The sequence below is a fragment of the Heteronotia binoei genome, chromosome 4 (genome assembly GCF_032191835.1).
Source record: "Heteronotia binoei isolate CCM8104 ecotype False Entrance Well chromosome 4, APGP_CSIRO_Hbin_v1, whole genome shotgun sequence".
NCBI lineage: Eukaryota > Metazoa > Chordata > Lepidosauria > Squamata > Gekkonidae > Heteronotia > Heteronotia binoei.
The window spans coordinates 159,363,874-159,385,043 of NC_083226.1; the positions used below are offsets into that span (position 1 = coordinate 159,363,874).

Below are 21,170 nucleotides of genomic sequence, written 5' to 3' on the forward strand. Positions count from 1 at the left end.
AATGTCTTTCCCAAATCCTGAAGATAGATTCAGGTGGCTTGTCATGTTGGTCTGGAGCAATAGAACAAAGTCCGCGTCCAGTGGCACCTTTAAGACCAACAAGTTTAATCCTGGGTATAAGTTTTTCCGAAGAAGCATGCTTGCATACAAAATTTCATGCCAAGAATTAAACTTGTTGGTCTTATACAGGGGTGGCCAAACTTGCTTAATGTAAGAGCCACATAGAATAAGCATCAGATATTTCAGAGCGACAAGGCATGAGTGTCAGATGTTTGAGAGCTGGAAGGAAGGCAAATATATGGGGGAGGGAGAGGTGGAAAGAAAGCAACTTTAACTTTAAATGCATTCTCCAAGCCGCCAGCTGGCTTGGCTTGACTATGTGATTTAAAGAGACAAATGCCTTCTCCAAGCTGGCCAGTGGGGGCCTCAAGAGCCGCACAATTTGTGTGAAAGAGCCACATGTGGCTCCCAAGCCACAGTTGGCCACCCCTGGTCTTATAGGTGCCACTGGACTAAAACTTTCCCTCCAAACCCTGTAATCCCAGTTTCTTTTTTAAAAAGTGATGCCTCAGATCCAGGGGTAGAATTCTAGCAGGAACTCCTTTTTATATTAGGCCATGCCCCCCCAATGTAGCCAATCCTCCAAGAGCTTACAGGGCTCTTTTTTGTAAGCTCTTGGAGAATTGGCTACATTGGGGGGGGGTGGCCTAATATGCAAAGGAGCTCCTGCTAGAATTCCACCCCTGCTGAGATCTGTTACTTTTATACTTCTAGGAAGGTAAAGACACTGGACCTTGAGTCCTCTAGAGGGAAATCATTGGCTCTGACCATTCTTTTTTGCTTATTTTTTCACCCATTGCCGCCCTGTTCAGATATCGATGAGTGTGCCGTGAGCACTGAACCTCCCTGTCCTCACATCTGCATCAATACCGTCGGCAGCTACCGATGCGAGTGCCACGAAGGATTCCTCCGTGAAGACGATGGCAGGACATGCATGAAAGGAGAGAAAGGTATTTGTTTGACACTGGTTAAGTGATCCACCATGGGCACAGAAGCTGCCTGAGTGAACTAAATCTAAGCCCACCGGGAATACAGACCCTTGCGCTGAAAAGCAAACCTTCCAGAAATATTTACTCCAGAGCAAATAATTGCATTAATGTATAATCATGGAGTATATACAGTTTGTCTAGCATGTAATTAAAGTACAGGGAAATAGGAGTTTTGGAGGGGATGGTAGGTTTCCCTTAATTTTGAATCCTGAAAACTGCCCCCTGCCTTAACCCAGCTCTCTTTGCCTAATCTGTTTTGCCCTCACCAGCCATAGGAAAGGAAAGGACAGTACAGACCTTAGCATCCCGGTACTGAAGCCTCCACTTCTCAGCCTGTTTTTGACATCTCATCAACCATTTCCTGCATTTCAACCCCCCTTTCAGTAGTTATAAGGCCTAGATAATTTGTTCAAGAATGAAATAATCCTCACCACTAGGGGTGGCCACATGTGGCTTATTCACACATATAGGGCGTTTTCGCACTCACCTTCAGCCAGCGCGACTCCCCTCTTCACTGCGCAGGATCTGCACGGATTTCGCACTAAAAGCTGCGGAGCAGCTGGAAGAGCCGGAAACGCCCGGCGCTTTTGCGGCGCAAACGGAAACCACCAAAAAGCAGTTTCCGTTTGTGCGGCTTTTGCGCCGGGAGTTTCCGGCTCTTCCGGCTGCTCCGCGGCTTTTAGTGCAAAATCCACGCAGATCCTGCGCGGTGAAGAGGGGGGTCGCGCCGGCTGAAGGTGAGTGTGAAAACGCCCATAGTGTGGTTCTCGAAGCCCCTACCACCCCATCAGCTGGCTTGGAAATCATTTCGCCAAGCCAGCGGGTGGCTTGCAGAATGCAAGTTGCTTTCTTTCTACCTCTCCTATCCTTCCCCCATCTATTTGCCTTCCTTTCAAATATCTGAAACTCATGTCTTGCAGCTCTCAAACATTTGATATTTATTCTGAGTGGGTCTTACATTAAGCAAGTTTGGCCACCCCTGCTTAAGCTAAGCAGGGTGAACTCTGGCAAGTACTTGGGTGGGAGACCTCCTTGGAATACCAGCAGTCGGTAGGGCAGAAGCAGGTTTTATTCAGCCACCTCCCTGAATATCCTCCAGGCCCCCAGTAAGGGTCAGTCACCAGAGTTTGTCATGACTTCCAGATGCAGACACACACAAACAAACAAAAATACAAAAATACCTCCCCCCCTGCAAAAAAAAAAAGAGCTGGATTATGGGATTATTGGGGGAAATCATGAATACAGAATATTAACTAAACCAGGGCTCATTATGTAGCAGCAACTCCTTTGCATATTAGGCCACACCCTCCAGATGTAGCCAATCCTTCAAGAGCTTACAGTAGGCACTGTAATAGAACCCTGTAAGCTCTTGGAGAATTGGCTACATCAGGGTGTGTGGCCTAATATGCAAAGGAGCTCCTGCTACAAAATGAGCCCTGACTACAACACAGGTGAACATGAATCCAGTAATGAGGATAAAAACCTGAAATGGCAATGTATGAGTTGCCTCCAGCTTTGAAATCTGTTCTGCCCAACGCTTCCCTACTCTTCCCTTGGCAAACAATTCTAAAACCCTCAACAGTGGAGCTCACCACCTTGTGGCATATATAAGCACCTGCAGGACCACAACCTTCCCAGCTCTTGAGATGCGCAGGAGAGCAATAGCTCTCCCGTAATTAGGTCATTGACACTGATCTTCTGATTGATTTCCCTTTATAGAGAACATTCATAAGGCACTGGTCTCACTTCTCCCTTACATCTTGCCTGTTTCCAAAGATAACAAGCAGCTCTGGAGGAAAATTAATCAGCCTGTGTTTATCCCTCAGTGCCAAAGGCATGAAGGCAGCCCACCTCCCTTGGACCTCCAGAGACTGAATTTTGATCTGCAGGTTTTAAGGTTGGGGAGAGGGGGAATTGCACCAAAGTGGTGTAACATCTTCGCGACTTTGTGAGGGATCGTCTTGCATATTTCCAAGACAGCACAGCAGCCCCACAGTCCGAGGAAAACATTCTGCAGATAATATAAGACAGATGATAAGCTGAGCAGCCCCAAGGAAGGAAGGAAAGAATGCATGCAAACCACCGGCATCAGCCAGGCAAGATCTTCATGCTTTATCCTAAGCAAATACACTGACCTACCTGACTGTTGTCTTCTCGTCAGAAGCTGCTGGGACCACTGATTTGTTTTGGGGGGAAAAGGAGCAGAGATGTACAAGCAAAGCCCTGAGGTGTAGCTGTGAGCCAGTTTGGTGTAGTGATTAAGTGTGCAGACCCTTATCTGAGAGAAACAGTTTGATTTCCCACTCCTCTACTTGCAGCTGCTGGAATGGCCTTGGGTCAGCCATAGCTCTCGCAGAGCTGTTCTTGAAAGGGCAGCTTCCTGGAGAGCTCTCTCAGTCCCACTTAGCTGTTGTGGGGGAAGAAGATAAAGGAGTCTGTGAGCTGCTCTGAGACTCTAAGAGTCAGCGTGGAGGTCAGGATATAAATCCAATATCATCTTCTTAAGTCCAGTGGTACCTAACAGACTAATAGGACTTGTACCAGCATGAGCATTCATTAGGACTGCCAAGCCCCTGGGTCGGTCAGGGGTTCTCCACCAACCCGCAGTGGGGGGAACCTCCCCCAACATCGCTGGCATGATCACGTCACCCATAAGTTACATCATCATGCCAGCGATGCCGCGCACTGGCTGCTCTAGGCATTTTCTGGTAAAACTCTATGGTTTCCCATGATACTCTAGCAATTTGGGAGGGAAAACTCTGTGGTACAGAGGTCATGAGGGACTTGGCAACCCTAGCATTCTGGGTTGGAGAGCCAGTTTGGTGTAGTGGTTAAGTGTGCGGACTCTTATCTGGGAGAACCGGGTTTGATTCCCCACTCCTCCACTTGCACCTGCTGGAATGGCCTTGGGTCAGTCATAGCTCTGGCAGAGGTTGTCCTTGAAAGGGCAGCTGCTGTGAGAGCCCTCTCCAGCCCCATCCACCTCACAGGGTGTTTGTTGTGGGGGAGGAAGGTAAAGGAGATTGTGAGCCGCTCTGAGACTCTTCGGAGTGGAGGGCGGGATATAAATCCAATATCTTCTTCTTCTTCTAGCATTCATGAATCAAGCTCAGTTCTTCATATAGAGCTTAGTTTATTCCTGGATCCCCACGAAATAAGGAAGAACCGTTTATTTCTGTTTCAGCTTCGTCCCTTCCTTTCTCAAAGGAATAAGGTGGAATATATGATACCTTAGGGCTGCTGCCCTCCAGGTGGCAACTGGAGATCTCCCACTATTATAACTAAGGTTGCCAGCTTCCAGTTGGGGCCTGGAGACCTCCCGCTTTTACAACTGATCTCCAGCTGGCAGAGATCAGCTTCCCTGGAGTAAATGTGCAGCTTGAAAGGCACTTGGTGTAATTAGTAGACTGTTCAAAGTCATCAAGTATTACATCATCTTTCCGTTTGCAAAAATATATTATAAGGATTGTGTACAACACATAATAAACCATACAATAATGATAGAGGCCGGTGGTGCTAGAGCCTTTTTAAGTAACAGAAACCCCAAGGGGCCAGAAAACCCCATCCCCAAATGAATAGATATAAGTCCAAACTTGGAAACAGTCCAACTGAAATTCACAAGGTGGGTGTTCCTGAGGAGTGTAGCTTCAATGCAGCCACTTTCTTTAAAAGACATCTCTCTAGATTTTGATGACATTTCAATTCTTCATTTTAACAGCTCAATTATTTAGGAACCCCGTTCTACATTCTCTAATCACAGCATTAAGCTTCTCCAGGTGAAAAGGGTCTCCCCCACTTTTTCTCAAAATTTCCAATGTTTCCATTAGAAAAAAAGAAAGAAAGAAAAAAGCCTGGTAGGGTTGCCAGATCCCCCCCTTGCTGCCAGGGTGGGCGGTGGGGGCAGGATTGCCATCTCCATGTTGAAGAATTCCTGGAGAACTCCTGGACAATTCCTGGAAATTCAAGGAGGGTGGAGTTTGGGGAGGGGTGAGACCTCAGTAGGATATAATGCCTGAGAGTCCACTCTTCAAAGCATCCATTTTCTCCAGGGGAACTGATCTCTGTGATCTGGCAATGAGCTGCAATTCCAGGGGATCCCCAGCTCCTGCCTGGAAGCTGGCATCCCAAGGATCTAGTGTCACACATCAGCCTTTGGAGAGGGACAGAAACCCACCAGGAATGAAGGTTCATTGCAAATGCAAGTCCAGTCATCTTAGCTGTGACTGACTCCCCACTAGTCTTATGCTGCTCTCACTCTTCTTCGCGGGGCTTCCGCCCCAGGGCTGCAACTCACTCTGCCTCTTTTGCACAGCAAACAAAATTCTCTAAAAACCAATTTCTGTTTGCCACGCGAAAAAGATGAAGCTAGTTGCAGCCCCGGGGCAGATAGTGTGAAAACTAATGGAAGCCCCATGGAGAAGAGGAGCGTGAGAGCAGCATAAAGCTAGTGGGAAATCGGTCAGAGTCTTCAGAGCCAGTTTGGTGTAGTGGTTAAGTGTGCAGACTCTTATCTGGGAGAACCAGGTTTGATTCCCCACTCCTCCACTTGCAGCTGCTGGAATGGCCTTGGGTCAGCCATTGCTCTGGCAGGAGTTGTCCTTGAAAGGGCAGCTGCTGTGAGAGCCCTCTCCAGCCCCACCCACCTCACAGGGTGTCTGTTGTGGGGGAGGAAGGTAAAGGAGATTGTGAGCTGCTCTGAGACTCTTCAGAGTGAAGGGCAGAATATAAATCCAATATCATCATCATCTTCTTCAAAAGCCCATTGTTAGAATGAGAACCATTCACTCACGAATGAGTGAGGGACAGTCCTCACTGCAATACAGACTGCAGTTGGGGATAATTTCGCAGGGATAATTTCGCAGAAAAGGGATAGCAGGGATAATTTTGCAGAAAAGAAGGTGCTGGAGCTCATTAGCACAACTCATGTGCATATGCCACACACCCTTGACATCACCAGAAGGTGTACTAAATTATATCAGCTCAGCATCTACCTTAAAATGCTTCTGGAATTATAATTGTCATAATAAAACCTTACTTTCTCCTATGTGGCCACAGCGGCATGATGAAGATTTCCAACTGTCTGCTTTTTATGTTTGGGCTATTTCCCCATTTTTTTGTGGGGGAAAATATTAGAAAGTTTGTCAAGCCTTGGAGTTCAGCAAAATTCTCACAGCGGGTTTGAACAATGGCGCCCAGAAGCAATTGGGGAGGGGAGCAGGAGGTAAGAAAGAAAGAACACAATAAAATTCAGAGCTCCTGTGAGCTCCTGCCCAAAACAAGGCTTGGTCACTAGTCAGAACTGCTGGGGGGGGGGGTTGCATTTGGTTTCTCCTGACCTATGGTTTTCTTTCTGGCCTGGCCTCACCATGCACCCGGTTTGGCTGGAGCCACATCAGGCATGGGACAACTAGTAGGATAATGAAAGATGATAAACCATACAAAGGAATTGGTAATTGTATAGTCTTGTCCCCAGGTGTTGGAACCATTGCAAAGGATGTTATCTTGACCCCTCCTTGTTTTCAGGGTGACACTCCACATTTCAAGGACTCCAGTGCTGCATTGCTAGAGATTATGAGGATCTTTTATGAAAATGCATCTCTGAACCTTTGCTCCACTCAGAGAATCCCTTTAGCCATCAAAATAATCAGTGGCGATAAAGGCGGCTTTTGTGCAGCTTGCAAGCAAAAAAAATGGCCCTCCCCCCCCCCTTGCATGGGATATATATTGGCACAATTTATAGCGGATGAAAATTGGCCCTCAGAGGGGGATTATAAATCACTCTTGGACCCGTCCTTGTTCCTGTACAGTAAAGACTCAGATAAAAAGTATAGAGATAAACACATTTTTCTCCCCCGAAATATAAAAGGTGTTTTTTTTTTTTTTGCAGAAAGGCATTAAGACCTGCTAAGTGGAAACAGCTGCTCTTAAGCCAGTTTGCAGCCCGCTTGCTGGGGATTTGTCTGGCCTTTCACAGTGATTCACAAGTGAAGAAGGTTGTTAATACCAAGGGCACCTCTGCCTCTCGCTGAATGGGCCGGAAGGAGGACTTCAAAGGCTTCTCTCTGCACAGGCTTCTTTGCCACCTCTTCTCCCGGCTCTGTTTTCTTCCCTCTTATATTTTTTTTTAAAAAGAAAACACAATTGGCTTTTTCTTTTTCCTTTTCAAACAGGGTTTTCTGAGAAGACCGATAATGTGGTGAAGCCGGGGGCTTGCTGTGCCTCTTGCAAGGAGTTCTACCAAGTCAAGCAGACAGTGTTGCAATTGAAACAAAAGGTACAAGAGTTACTTGAGTTTTTCTTTTAACTGTACTACCTATTTAAATAAGGGAAACTGAATAACACCGATGGGCAGACATGTGTCTACTGGTAGGAAAGCAAAGTAGGAGTCACGTTGCACCTTTAAGACCAATAAAGTTTTATTCAGAATGTAAGCTTTCATGTGCCAGAAGCACACTTAATCGGACACTTCACACCTAATAACATAGACATCAATCTGCTATTCTGACTTATATTGCCCCTTGCTGATGCAGCCCACTTAACATAAATATAACTATCACCAGACCCCAATTTGTGATTCTTTTAATCCGCTAACAAACATTTCCATGATTTTGCATACTAATTCACTGCCCACTTTCTCTATATTTAGGACTGCTTGCCATTCCATCCTATTGTCTGTGTGCTTCTAGCACACAAAAGTTCACATTCTGAATAAAACTTTGTTGGTCTTAAAGGTGCAAATTGACTCCTACTTTGTTCTATTGCTTCAGACCAACATGGCTGCCCACTTGGATCTATCTGGTAGTAGGAAACCAATTAACCGTTGAAATGAATTGCCTAGAGAGGAATGTTGTGTCTCAGAATGGCTTACAATACCCTTCCCTTCCTCTCTCTATAACAGACATCCTGTGAGGTAGGTGGGGCTGAGAGAGCTCTCAGAGAACAGCTCTTGAGAGAACTGTGACTGACCAGTTGGCTGCATGTGGAGGAGTGGGGAATCAAACCCAGTTCTCCAGATTAGAGTCTGCTGCTCCTAACCACTACACCAAGACCCAGTTTGGTGTAGTAGTAAAGTACGTAGACTCTTATCTGGGATTGATTCCCCACTTCTCCACGTGCACCTGCTGATGTGACGTTGAGTCAGTCCCAAGTTCTCACAGAGTTGTTCCTCTCAAGAGCTGTTTCTGTCAGAGCTCTCTCAGCCCCACCTACCTCACAGGGTTTCTGTTGTGGAGAGGGGAAGGGAAAGGAGATTGTAAGACGCTTTGAGACTCCTTTGGGTAGTGAATGGCAGGGTATAAATCTAATCTTCTCCTCCTCTTCTCCTTCTCCTCCTCTCAAACTGGCTCAGGGAGCAGGGGTGGGGGGGTTACAGTGCTTTCCATACAGTGTTCTGGAGATCCCTAAAGTTCTTTGTACGTTTCTTAGGTGTTCATCAGTAAGAAAATCAGTAATGGGAGCAGACAAGTTTCCTTGGCACAGTGCTTGCCCACCATTACTGATCCTTTTCTGGCAACATACCCAGAGCCACAGAGGAACGTTGGATTCCTTCACACAGGGTGATGGTGATGCCCAATAGATCTGGGCACTCTTGTGTGAAATGAGTTTGAGCCCTAGAAAATGCCCATGGGATTCTCTGCAACGCACAGGAATCCTGTGGCAGGCATGAATGCTTTCCTCACTGGGGAAAAGAAGAAAAACACGAACAGCGTTCTCTGGAGGTAGGCAGTTATGAAAACCTCTGGTTTTCCTCCTCCTTTCTCACCATCACCCTTGACAGAGTTGCTAAACTAATCCAAAGGAACCCCTTGCCAAAAGAAATAAATAGCGAGCCGTTTGTCCACGCAAGCAATGCCATGTGTGGGAAGAGCGAGTACCCCTGTGCACATGCGCTCAGTCAGACGCACGTCGGCATGTCTCTAATTAGAAGCCAGCATTAAAACCAGACCCTGGGCATTCCATTCATCCCTGAGCTCCAGTCAGCAAATTCCCTTCTGGAATGTCTTTGGAATCACGACGCAAGATGGCAGATGACGTCAAGGGCCCTGTCTCCCTTTGCGCCTATCCCTTACAAAGGTTTAACAACCTTACGAGGAGAAATTGGTGCATGAGGAAAGACAGGAGTGAGGTCATATTGGGCAGCAGTTCCAAGCCCGAATTATGAAAGCAGGATGGAGCAGAACTCGAGTCTGAGCCTGTTGTTAATCTCCAGTGAAGAGGATAGTACTAGACGTCAAGAGTATAGGGCTTGGCACAGGAGGTAGAGTCTATTTTTCCAGGAGATATTGAAGAACGTGCTTCCAGGAGAGAGAGAGAGGGTGGCTGTGTGCAAACTTCATGTGTGTCCAGGGCAGGCTGACTCAAGAGGTTGGTATCTTGGGGGACCTTGGTTAGAGCATCTGTGCTATCTGTTACAGATAAGGGAGTTGGCTGTGCAATTAAAAATTCATCTGCATGCATGCCACGGGGAAAGTCTTCTCACACTCTTAAGTATTCCATCTATTTGAAAATGAAAACCATCTTGAACATAGAATCATAGAGTTGGAAGGGGCCATGAGGGATACATGTGATGGGGGATACATGTGTATAAAATTAGGTGTGCCTCTCTTTAAAAAAATAAAAAAGCAAGAAAGAATTGGAGGTTTTGTTTCAGAGGGTCTCTTTTTTTAAAGAAGAAGATGAAGAAGATGATGATGATGATGATTTATATCCCACCCTATACTCCAAATCTCAGAGTCTCAGAGTGGTCACAATCTCTTTTACCTTCCCCCTCCCCCCCACAACAGACACCCTGTGAGGTGGGTGGGGCTGAGAGGACTCTCACAGCAGCTGCCCTTTCAAGGATAATTCCTGCGATAGCTATGGCTGACCCCAGGGCCTTTCCAGCAGGTGCAAGTGGAGGAGTGGGGAATCAAACCCAGTTCTCCCAGATAAGACTCCGCGCACTTAACCACTACACCAAACTGATTCTCAGTTTGGAGAACTGAGAAGGAACACATACCTATTTGAATTCACATTGAGCATACCAGGCATTGTAGGTGTGTATTTGTAGTGTGCTGTAGTGAGCTCCTCCTCACTGGCAATCTTTAAGCAGCAACTGGACAAACACTTGTCAACGATGCTTTAGGCTGATCCTTCACGGAGCAGGGGGTTGGACTAGATGGCTTCTATCACCCCTTCCAACTCTATGATTCTATACCCAGGTTTTTTTTGTGCAGGGACTCCTTTGCATATTAGGCCACACACCCCTGATGTAACGAATCCTCCAAGAGCTTACAGGGCTCTTAGTACAGGGCCTACTGTAAACTCTTGGAGGATTGGCTGCATCAGGGGTGTGTGGCCTAATATGCAAAGGAAACAAACCCCTGCCCAGGTAATAAAAGACAGAACAAGCCCCTTGTTCCAGACTGTTGTTAATACTTCTGTTTGATAACATCTGCATGCTGTTCTTCCTCCATGAAGCACGGAGTGGGCTATGCCATTTTTATCTTCACAACAACCCCGGGAGGTAGACTGGGCAAAGCCAGAGCAGCTGGCTTAGATCACTCAATGAGCTCCCCAGAACTGCACCTCTTTCCGAAAGCAGGAGCACTCGGCTTAGTCCTGAATTCAAATCCTAGATGAGGGAATACACCAGAGATATTTTATACAGGTCTACCCTGAGCAGGGCTTTCTTTGTAGCAGAAACTCCTTTGCATATTAGGCCAGACCACCATGATGTAGCCAATCCTCCCAAGAGCTTACAGTAGGCTCTGTAAGAAGAGCCCTGTAAGCTCCAGGAGGATTGGCTACATCAGGGAGGTGTGGCCTAATATGCAAAGGAGCTCCTGCTACAAGAAAATCCCAGACCTGGATGGCCCAGACTAGCCCGATCTCATCAGATCTTGGAAGTTAAGCAGGGTCAGCTCTGGTTAGTACTTGGATGGGAGACCACCAAGGAAGTCCAGGACTGCTATGAAGGAATGGCAAGCTGCTTCTGTTCATCTCTTGCCTTGAAAACCCTACGAGGTCACCATGTCAGCTGTGATGAGAAGGCACTTTCTGCAACCACTGTGGGTGCAAATACCCACCCCCTTATTTAGATGTCATTTGTGTTAGCTGAGCGGCTTTTGGCTGAGGCTGTGTTCTTCTCTCTCCTTTCCAGGTTGCTTTGCTCCCAAACAATGCTGCTGACCACAGCAAACCAATCACTGGGGAAAAGGTGCTTGCATCCAATGCCTATATAGCAGGTCCCCCTGGACAACCAGGTGGTCAGGGGCCTCCAGGTAAGGCAACAGAGCAGATTATTTCTATATTTAAGAGGAGGGGGAAGCCAAAAAGCTGAGGAGCTCAGGACAGCATAGGTGGAATTATTCATTGGATTTCACAACAACCCTGTGAAGTTGGTTAGACGGAGAGTCAGTAGCTCACCAAAGCCATCCAGGGGGGTTCATGGTGAAGGTTTTTGTTTTTTAAAGTCTGCTTTCCTGAAAACAAGTTTAGTACTTTATTCACGACATCCCACTAGTCCCGGAGTTAGATAGATGATGGATATGAACAGGATTTTTTTTTTTTTTAGCAGGAATGCACAGGAATGCAGTCCCAGCTGGCTTGGCATCAGGGGGTGTGGCCTAATATGCAAATGAGTTCCTGCTGGCCCCCCTTTTTAAAAAAAGCCCTGTGTGAAACAATGGTGATGTCAGGGGGTGTGGTCCAATATGTAAATGAGTTCCTGCTGGGCTTTTTCTAAAAAAAAAAAAAAGCCCTGGGCATGTACAGAAACATCTCTTTAATTCAAGCCATCTGTATGAGGATGCTGTTATAGGCAAGGCAAACCAAAACAAATCCCAGGGGAGATTTTTGTCCTGTTGCAGAGGCTGCATGCACTCTTAAATATTTCCTGAAAATGGAGTGGGGCAGACCAAAAAGTTTCATGTAATTTGACTCTCAAGCCAATGGACAGTAAAAAGTTTAGACACATGAAACACAGTTGTGAAGCTGCCTTTTCTTGAATCAAACCATTGGTCCATTAAGTTCAGCAGCACTCTGAGGTCTCAAGTCCAGCTCTTCTATGTCATCTGCTACCTGGCCCTATTAACTGGAGATGCCAGGGTTTGAGCCTGGAACCTTCTGCATGCCAAGGAGATGCCCTACTAGTGTGCCATAGCCCCCTTTCCAAGACAAGGCTAAAAACCCACCATTTGTTTCTTAAAGCATGCACAAGATTCTGCTGGGGCAGTTTATGAAGTAGAACATATGCACTGTAGCATGGCTTTTTGCATGAGGTTCCCCGTGAAGGAGCATTGCTCTGTGGTTTAATTGGTTTATTAATTAGTCAAGCCGTTTGTATCGCTTAGTCTCTGACAGATTTGGCACCCAAGGAAGCTTACAGTTTTACCAGTCTCTGGAAACATATATCAATAGCCATTAAAAATTAAAAAGCAGCAGCATATATATATATAATAGCATTTGAGCAGAAAGCATTAAAAACAGAAATGACTGCGGCTGCTCCCAACAGAAGCAAGGGGACCCTCCTTTTCCTCAGCAGCCTCAACCAGCCATCCATCAAATTAGCAGAATGTCTGGAAAAAACAGAGGACTGTACCACATGAAAATGCACAGAGGGGTCACTGGTCTGAACACGCTCTGTGCCAAATGTTCCATGCATGGGGGGGGGCTGCCATCAGCATACCCTGATCTGGGCATCTGCTGAGGGTCAAGTCATCTGGGGGAGCTCACTGCCACCCTTGCAAAGTAGCTACTGTATGTCATGCCACACTTACCTCGGTTCAGGGCCGGATTCAGAATTAGGCCAAGTAGGCAATGGCCTATGGGCCCCCACACCTTTAGGGGCCCTGGGCTGGCTCCCCCCATTCCCCCCCCCCTGCTTGCAGCCCTCCCAGCCTGCACATGCAGCCAGCAACTGAGCCATTCTTGCCTGATGCGGCTGCCACTGGCATTGTTGCCAAGTTTGCTTCTCTCTTCCTCTCCCCTGCAACTTTATCAAAGGGACTTTTAAGAAGGTGCCTGCAGGCTTCAGCGGGGGCCATGCGTGGCAGGGCGGGTGCTCCGACTCTGAGATAATTTGCAAGAGGGCCCCCAAGAATTTGACTTGCTAGGGGCCTCCACAGGGTTTAATCTGGCACTGCCTGGGTTATGGGATTCTGGCATGCTAACGAAACAGATGTAGCTGTCTGGCCATGGGTAGCAGCCCAGTTTAAACTTGAAGGGGGGCAGCTGGGGTAGGTCCAAATGCACACCCCTACTTGGGATCTCTCTGAGCAGAAGGTCCCAGGTAGAATTGTGCATTTGGCCCTACCCCAGCTGAAAGTATACCCGGAAAATACCTTACTGGTGTTTTCAGGTATATTTCAAATGTATCTGGGTTTTCTTTGGGGAAAACATCTCAAAAAATCCTGGATATATTTGGGAATGACTGGTAAGATCTGTAAACAGCAGAGAGAAGGGAGCAGATTGCCCCTGCCTATCAGCTGTTTGTCGGGTTTCTACTGTAGTCCCTTTAAAGTTCAAAGGGACTGCAGAAGACAGCCTGGGGATCAGCTGTATTGGTGGGGGGACAGATGGTTTCTGTCAGCTCAGCTTGGGGCTGGCTTCTTTCATGCAGCACAGTTTAAACAGGACTGTAGGAGAAACCAAGCAAGCCTCAGGACCAGCCTGGCTTTAAAAAAGCAAACAAACAGTATTTTTATTCCTGGGTCTACTGGACTTGGAAAAAGCTGAGATTTCTGAAAATCTCAGATCCGAATCCTGTACCAGTATTGGGATCCAGGATTTTTCAGGAATCCCAAATAAAATACTGGTTACAAAAAAAAATGCACATCCTTAATCCCACCATCTCCAGTTGAAAGGATGTGACAGTAGGTGATGTGGAAGACCTCAGCCTGAGACCTTGGAGAGCTGCTGCCAGTCTGAGTAGACAAAACCAACTTTGATGGACTGAGGGTCTGATTCTGTATGGGGCAGCTTCATGTGTTAAATGCAGGGCTTTTTGTAGAAAAAGCCCATCAGGAACTCATTTGCATATTAGGCCACACCCCTGACATCGACATTGTTTCACACAGGGTTTTTTGTAGGAAAAAGTCCAGCAGGAACTCATTTGCATATTAGACCACACCCCTGATGCCAAGCCAGCCGGAACTGCATTCCTGCTCAAAAAAAGCCCTGGTTAAATGTATTCAAGACAGGGTGCAAAGCTATATTACTTCATGCCTTAAGGACTGTTTACCTGACTATTACAATAATGCAGGTTTACTATTACAAGAACCTTTAGTACATTTGCTTCAGGTGTCCCTGCCTTCTGAGGTTAGATGGGTAGCAGCCTTCTTGGTCATAGCATCAGAATTATGGGATTCCCTCTCCCGGTCTATCCAGATTGGTAATTGTCCTCTGCCAGTTGTTGAAGACTATTTTGTTTCATCTGGTGTACCCAGAAGCCTTGTTCACATGTTACAGTGAATGCATGTATATCCTGCTTGTACAAGTGTACTATTTTAAGTAAGAACCAACATCTTTTCACTTTACAAGTGAAAACACGGACTAGTAAATATGTATTTAAGTCACACATTGAACTGTACGTGCATTGAATATGATGTGAGAACTACTCAATGCATATATAAAGAATAAGCAAGTGTACACAGTCCACTTGCTGTATGTGCATCCATTGTAACTTGTGAATGCCTTCTTGTTTGTTTTTTAATTGCTGGTCCTTATATATACATACATTGTTCCAGACTTGATTTCTGTCATGTCATCATCACAATCCAGTGATTAAAAAAAGTGCTTGGCATCACAGTATTCATTTTCCCTGCACATACATGTGTACACATCTCCAAAGAGATTTTAAGAAGAAATGGGCAGTGTCCTCACCTTTAGCATTTCCATGCTGCAGTGAGGGAGTTGCAACTTGAGACCGCACGGAAATGCTGAATGTTTCACATCATACATTTCTTTTACCAAACAGTACCAGAGAGAGATTGGGGAAGGCAATGGCAAACCGCCCCGTAAAAAGTCTGCCGTGAAAACATTGTGAAAGCAACATCACCCCTGAGTCGAAAATGACTGGTGCTTGCACAGGGGACTACCTTTACCTTTTTTTTTTACCAGAGAGAGATGCCCTCAGAGCTTGGCTTCTTCCCTCTGGTTTTCCCCCTTCCATTGCATGAGCTGTCCGAGGTGCTGAAGGCCTTAAGTCCTTCTGCTCTCCAAACTGAAAATTCTCCATCCCAAGCTATAGCGTGCTGTGTGATTAACAACTGTAGTGGCTGGCAACTGCAAAAAAAAGTTTCTCAGCGGTGATTAATAGTCTTCATTGATTTGGGGGGGGGGGGGTGTTTATGCCCAACTAGTAAGTATCTCTGCTTCCAGTTCTAAGCAGGTTTTGTGCAAATCCAGATAGCCAGGTGTGACCCTGTTTTAATATCCTCAGCAATTGACCTTGAGGCAAGATAGGAATTAAATCAGAGGCTTCTTGTTGTTGCTTTCATACAATGCCATTCATCAGCCAGAAATACTACCAACTCAGGGCCAGATTGACCATTAGGCTAATAGACTAAGTCCCTCTTTGTTAAGGTCCTCTGTTTCCCAGCTCAGCCACAAAGTTGCCTAGGCGACCATGGCCCGGTCACTCTGCCTCAGCCTTATCTACCTCATGGGGCTGTAATGAGGACAAGGAGGAAGCAAAGACCAGGACTTTTGAAATGTAGTATGTGAAAATGCTCATTAGGTGGTGTTCAGTGCCTAATATGCACCAGAGAGGGATTGTCATGTGGTGAGAAGGGCACACATTCTAGGACGGCTCTATGACAGGCTACTTTAGCCCTAAGGCAGGGGTGTCAAACATGCAGCCAGGGATCTGAATCAGGCCCTCGGAAGGCTTCTATCAGGCCTGCAAGCAACTCACTGTCATCTGCTTCCTTCTCCCTCTCTTGCTTCCTTCCGCATCATAACTTGCTTTGCCAGGCTTGCTCAATCACGCAGGAGCTACAGAGCAAAGCTCTCCCCTTGGGGAGAAAGTTGGGGAAGGAGAGCTTGCTTTGACAGGCTCTCTCAATTACACAGCAGAGCTACACTTTCTGTCGGCTCTCTCTTCTTTCTGTTGGCTCTCTTCATTCTGTCGGCTGAGGCTCAACAAGCCAGTGACGTGGATTAGGCTGAATGTGTGTCTTTGTCTGTGTCCTTTATAAAGTTTATATCTCCCCTGCCTGGCATTACATTTTATGACACACGTGGCCCAACCCGACAAGGTCAAGATCTGGATCTCATAACAAATGAGTTTGACATCACTGCCCTGCGGATTCATTAAGGATGCAAGACAAAATGGCTTCTTCTAGGCATGCTCTCCTCTTTTGGAATGGAAAGGCTCTAGAGAGCCAGTTTGGTGTAGCGGTTAAGTGTGCAGACTCTTATCTGGGAGAACCGGTTTGATCCCCCACTCCTCCACTTGCATCTGCTGGAATGGCCTTGGGTTAGCCATAGTTACCACAGGAGTTGTCCTTAAAAGGGCAGCTGCTGTGAGAGCCCTCTCAGGCCCACCCAACTCACAGGCAATATTCCCTCTAAGCTGCAGAATCTTGTAAGCAAAAATTCTACTTTGTGAGCTACTGTATTAACGGGGTAAGCTACTGGCATTCAAGTTGTGAGCTACTGCATAAATTAGTGTGCTCTGGGGTCATCCTTTCTGACCTAAGGCATAAATATGTGAGCTGGAGGCTAAAAAATTTGTGAGCTAACTCATGCTAACTCAGCTTAGAGGGAACACTGCTCACAGGGTGCCTGTTGTGGGGGGAGAAGATATAGGAGATTGCAAGCCGCTCTGAGTCTCTGATTCAGAGAGAATGGCAGGGTATAAATCTGCAGTCTTCTTCTTCCCTCCACCAATGGAAATCAGCTGAGCCATAAAGAGACAATATGTAATATATTACAGTGAGATTGTAAGGGCATCCCAGTAGACTCTTACATTCCAGTTGGCGGAGGAGGGGTTTTTCTCCATTTCCGAAGGTTTCCTTATGTTTGTTTTTAACTGCCTGTAACTATAAAACATCAGGAAAAGGACTGGCAAACCTTTCTCCCTATTGTGTTAATTTTCAACACAATTCATATAGGGAGGAGGAGGTGTTGTTTTTTTTTAATGATTCAAAATTGCCCAGCTCCCCCAGCTTGGAGTGGGCATGGCCTGGAACGCATGGCGTGATCTAATCCAACATTATGTTCTTCCATCCTCACTCCACTTTATGTGAATTAAGCCTTGGAGTGCTTGCTGAACCACCGTCAGTCCTTTCACACAGTGTGTTGTGTAAGAACAACAAGGGCAGTGAATTATTTATGTTTGCAGATCTCATCTGTGGTTTGAATACATTTGTTAATTTGATACCTTTTGATGAGGAGGATATCGAAGTGTGTAAGTGTGTACTTACCCTGATCTGGATGGCCCAATCTTGTCAGGTTTCAGGAAGCTAAGCAGGGTCAACCCTGGTTAGCACGGGATGGCAGACCTCCAAGGAAGTCCAAGGTTGGTTACACAGAGGCAGGCAATGGCAATCCACATCTGTCCATCTCTTACCTTGAAAAACCTATGGGGTCACCATAGATTGGCTATGACTCAATGGCACTTTCCACCACCAAGTACGTACTTAGACTCTCCATGCCCGTAATCAGGCTCTGTTTTTGCTGAACCTCAAGGCTTTTTTTGTAGCAGGAACTCCTTTGCATACTAGGCCACACACCCCTGATGTAGCCAATCCTCCAAGACCTTACAGTAGGCCCTGTATGAAGAGCCCTGTCAGCTCTTGGAGGATTGACTACATCAGGGAGAAGATGAGGAAGAAGATACTGGATTTATATCCCACCCTCCACTCTGAATCGCAGAGTCTCAGAGCAGCTCTCCTTTATCTTCTTCCCTCACAACAAGCACCCTGTGAGGTAGATGGGGCTGAGAGAGCTCTCCCAAAAGCTGCCCTTTCAAGGACAACCTCTGCCAGAGCTATGGCTGACCCAAGGCCATTCCAGCAGCTGCAAGTGGAGGAGTGGGGAATCAAACCCAGTACTCCCAGGTAAGAGTCCATGCACTTAACTACTACACCAAAACTACTACATCAGAGGAGTTCCTGCTACAAAAAAAAAGCCCTGCTGAATATATTTTTCACTTTGACTTGCAAAGCTAGGCTTTTACCAGTCTACAAAATGCTGTCTACTCCATAACTGTCTGACTCCCTCCACTGACAACTGTAACTGTCTCCTTTTGATTGTAGGTGCCCCTGGGCCAAAAGGGAGCCCCGGATTTCCAGGCTCTCCTGGCTCTCCAGGCCTGCCGGGCCCTAGAGGACCAATGGGGCCCATGGGACCATCTCCAGACTTATCCCATATCAAGCAAGGCAGAAGGGGCCCTGTGGTCAGTATTGTACCTCCATGTAATAAATATACATAAATATGCATACTTATAGCATGTTGCTTGCACCATTGCATGTGTTTTTGAGGACTCTGTTTCTGTTTTACAGGGCCCTCCAGGGGCACCAGGAAGAGACGGGTCAAAGGTCAGCAAACTAATTTTATTCCCCCTCACCCTAGAAAGTATATCTTTATTTCTTGCAAAATGCCAGACAGCTCCTTTACGGTTGGGAAAAGGGGGAGTGAGCTGAAGGCAAGGCACTTTATTGTACTGGATAGCAAAGAAGGTCCCATCATTGATCAGACCAGCGAGGGCCGCTTTCACACTTACTGAGTAATGCACTTTCAATTCAATTTCAGTGCACTTTGCTATTGGATTTTACCAACTCTACTGCTGCTGGTTGTTTTGATTCAATAAACTTCCAGTTGTATTACTTGTGGCAGAAACACGTTGGCTGTGAGATTTGGCTGAAAAAGTAGTTGACCTTGTTTAGTGATTTTGTTTTGTGAAAATGAGAGACAGTTCTGAGAGAGACTGTTGTGTGTAGAAACCATGGCCTAGAGATCTTTGCGTACACAAACAAGAGTCTCATTTCCTGCAGTCACACACACTAAATACTGTACTTTCAATTCACTTTCAATGCACTTTCCAACTGGATCTTGCCAGTTAGTTCTCATCAGGGCTTTTTCGAGCAGGAACGCACAGGAACGCAGTCAAGCGGTGTGACCTAATATGCAGATGAGTTCCTGCCAGGCTTTTTCTACAAAAAAGTCCTATGTGAAACAATGGTGATGTCAGGGGTGTGGCCTAATATGCAAACGAGTTCCTGATGGGCTTTTTCTACCCCAAAAGCCCTGGTTCACACAGTAAAATCCAGTTGGAAAGTGGATTGAAAGTGCATTATTTAATGTGTGTGATCGCAGCAATTGTGGAATAAGTCTACCTGTTGTGGTTCTATGCAGATTTAACAGAACGGTGTTTGTTGCAGGGGGAGAGAGGTGCTCCTGGAGAAAAAGGGTCCCCTGTAAGTACCTTATTCAATTTCAATCTCTTAAGAAAGAACAGGCATAAGGCTGATGGTTGCTGAGGGTTCATTAGCAAGCCACAGTTAAATGAATAATCATGCCTTTATCAGTGTATGCATAGCGCCAGCACTGCCTTGCCCCCATTTGTTTCACTGAGGGAACTTCGATCACACAAGCAGGGCTTTTTTTTGAGCAGGAACGCACAGTTCCAGCTGGTCTGGCAGCAGGGATTGTGGTCTAATATTCAAATTAGTTCCTGCTGGGTTTTTTTTTTTTACAAAAACAGCCGTGCACACAAGCAGCCCTGCTTCCTGTTACAGCAAGTGGAGCAGCCTACATAGGAGCTCTGGGGTCTTCTCTTAAGCATTTGTGGAGCTCTGAATTGATGGGTGTGTGCATGTATGTGCGTTTGTTCTGCTCCAGATAAATCCATGCTTTGTTTTTCTTTTAAACTGTTAAAATTGCTTGGTAGGTAGAAAGGAACATCATAAGATTCAGCCACTCTTTCTTAGGGTTTTCTCTTTTCATCCCCTGTTGATTCTGCATGAAGTCATTCAGCTATGAGGACAGAAAAGTCTGACACATTGAATTATGGGCTTTTCTGAATTCTCATATTCCTCGCTTTTGTTTTCCAGGGGGGGTTTTTTGGAGGGGGGGTCTATTCTGCATGCGTTTTGCTGCATCTAGTGGTCAATTCAATATTACATGGCTTTATATCAGGAGCTCCGTAGCACAGAGTGGTAAACTGCAGTACTGCAGCCCAAGTTCTGCTCATGACCTGAGTTCGATCCCAGCAAAAGCTGGGTTCAGGTAGCCGGCTCAAGGTTGAGTCAGCCTTCCATCCTTCCAAAGTTGGTAAAATGAGCAGCCGGCTTGCTGGGGGTAAAGTGTAGATGACTGGGGAAGGCAATGGCAAACCACCCTGTAAAAGTCTGCCAAGAAAATGTGATGTGATGTCACCCCTTGGGTCGATAACAACTCAGTGCTTGCACAGGGGACTATCTTTACCTTTTTATATCAGGCATATCTCCCTGAAGATTTAAACTGCAGGTTTTTATGCCAGACATAAAGTGAATAAACCACTAGAGGGAGAAAAACACATACAGAACAGAAGAAAAAACCCAAAGCAACAGGAACACACAAAGGAAATGAGTCTGCAGAAAAGCCCCATGTCTATTTGAAATTTGCATTTAGCTGGTGATTCAGGTCAGGATATTTTTATTTCAGGCTTTTAAATTAAATTATTCTTGCCTGCTTCTGTGATGTCACCTTTCAAAAGTGGAGCTTTGAAAATTTAAAGGCCCCAGGACCATGAAGGACTAGTAACTTGATTATTATACTTGGAACATTTTGTAGGGGCCACCAGGTTCTTTCGACTTCCTGTTGCTGATGATGGCAGACATCAGAAATGACATTGCGGAGCTGCAGGAAAGGGTGTTTGGGCACAGGACTCATTCGTCAACAGAAGAATTTCCACTACCTCAGGAATTCCCAAACTATCAGGACGTGGTGGATCTGGGATCTGGAGAGGACTACAAGCAAAGGACTGCATCAAGAAGCTCCAGAATGCGCAGAGGAAACCAACATTAAGCAGAACTGGTGACTGGAGAAAGAATACACATTTATGGGTGGCGATCCACAAAGTCACTTAAGCCAGCATACTTGCACATGTCCCAGTTTACATCTGTGGAAGTCAATAGAAAATAAGTCCACGTA

At 46.1% G+C, this 21,170-nt stretch overlaps 1 protein-coding gene across 1 annotated transcript in view; it reads left to right on the plus strand.

Annotated features, from left to right (window-relative positions):
* The window catches only part of CCBE1 (collagen and calcium binding EGF domains 1), a 182,500-nt gene extending 161,330 nt beyond the window's left edge, over positions 1-21,170 (plus strand). Inside the window, exons 5-11 of the mRNA XM_060236099.1 lie at positions 873-1,010; positions 7,220-7,323; positions 11,191-11,311; positions 18,293-18,432; positions 18,539-18,574; positions 19,418-19,453; positions 20,811-21,170. Coding sequence (XP_060092082.1) covers positions 873-1,010; positions 7,220-7,323; positions 11,191-11,311; positions 18,293-18,432; positions 18,539-18,574; positions 19,418-19,453; positions 20,811-21,044 — 809 coding nt within the window. The 3' untranslated portion in view covers positions 21,045-21,170. The remainder of the gene's footprint in view (positions 1-872; positions 1,011-7,219; positions 7,324-11,190; positions 11,312-18,292; positions 18,433-18,538; positions 18,575-19,417; positions 19,454-20,810) is intronic.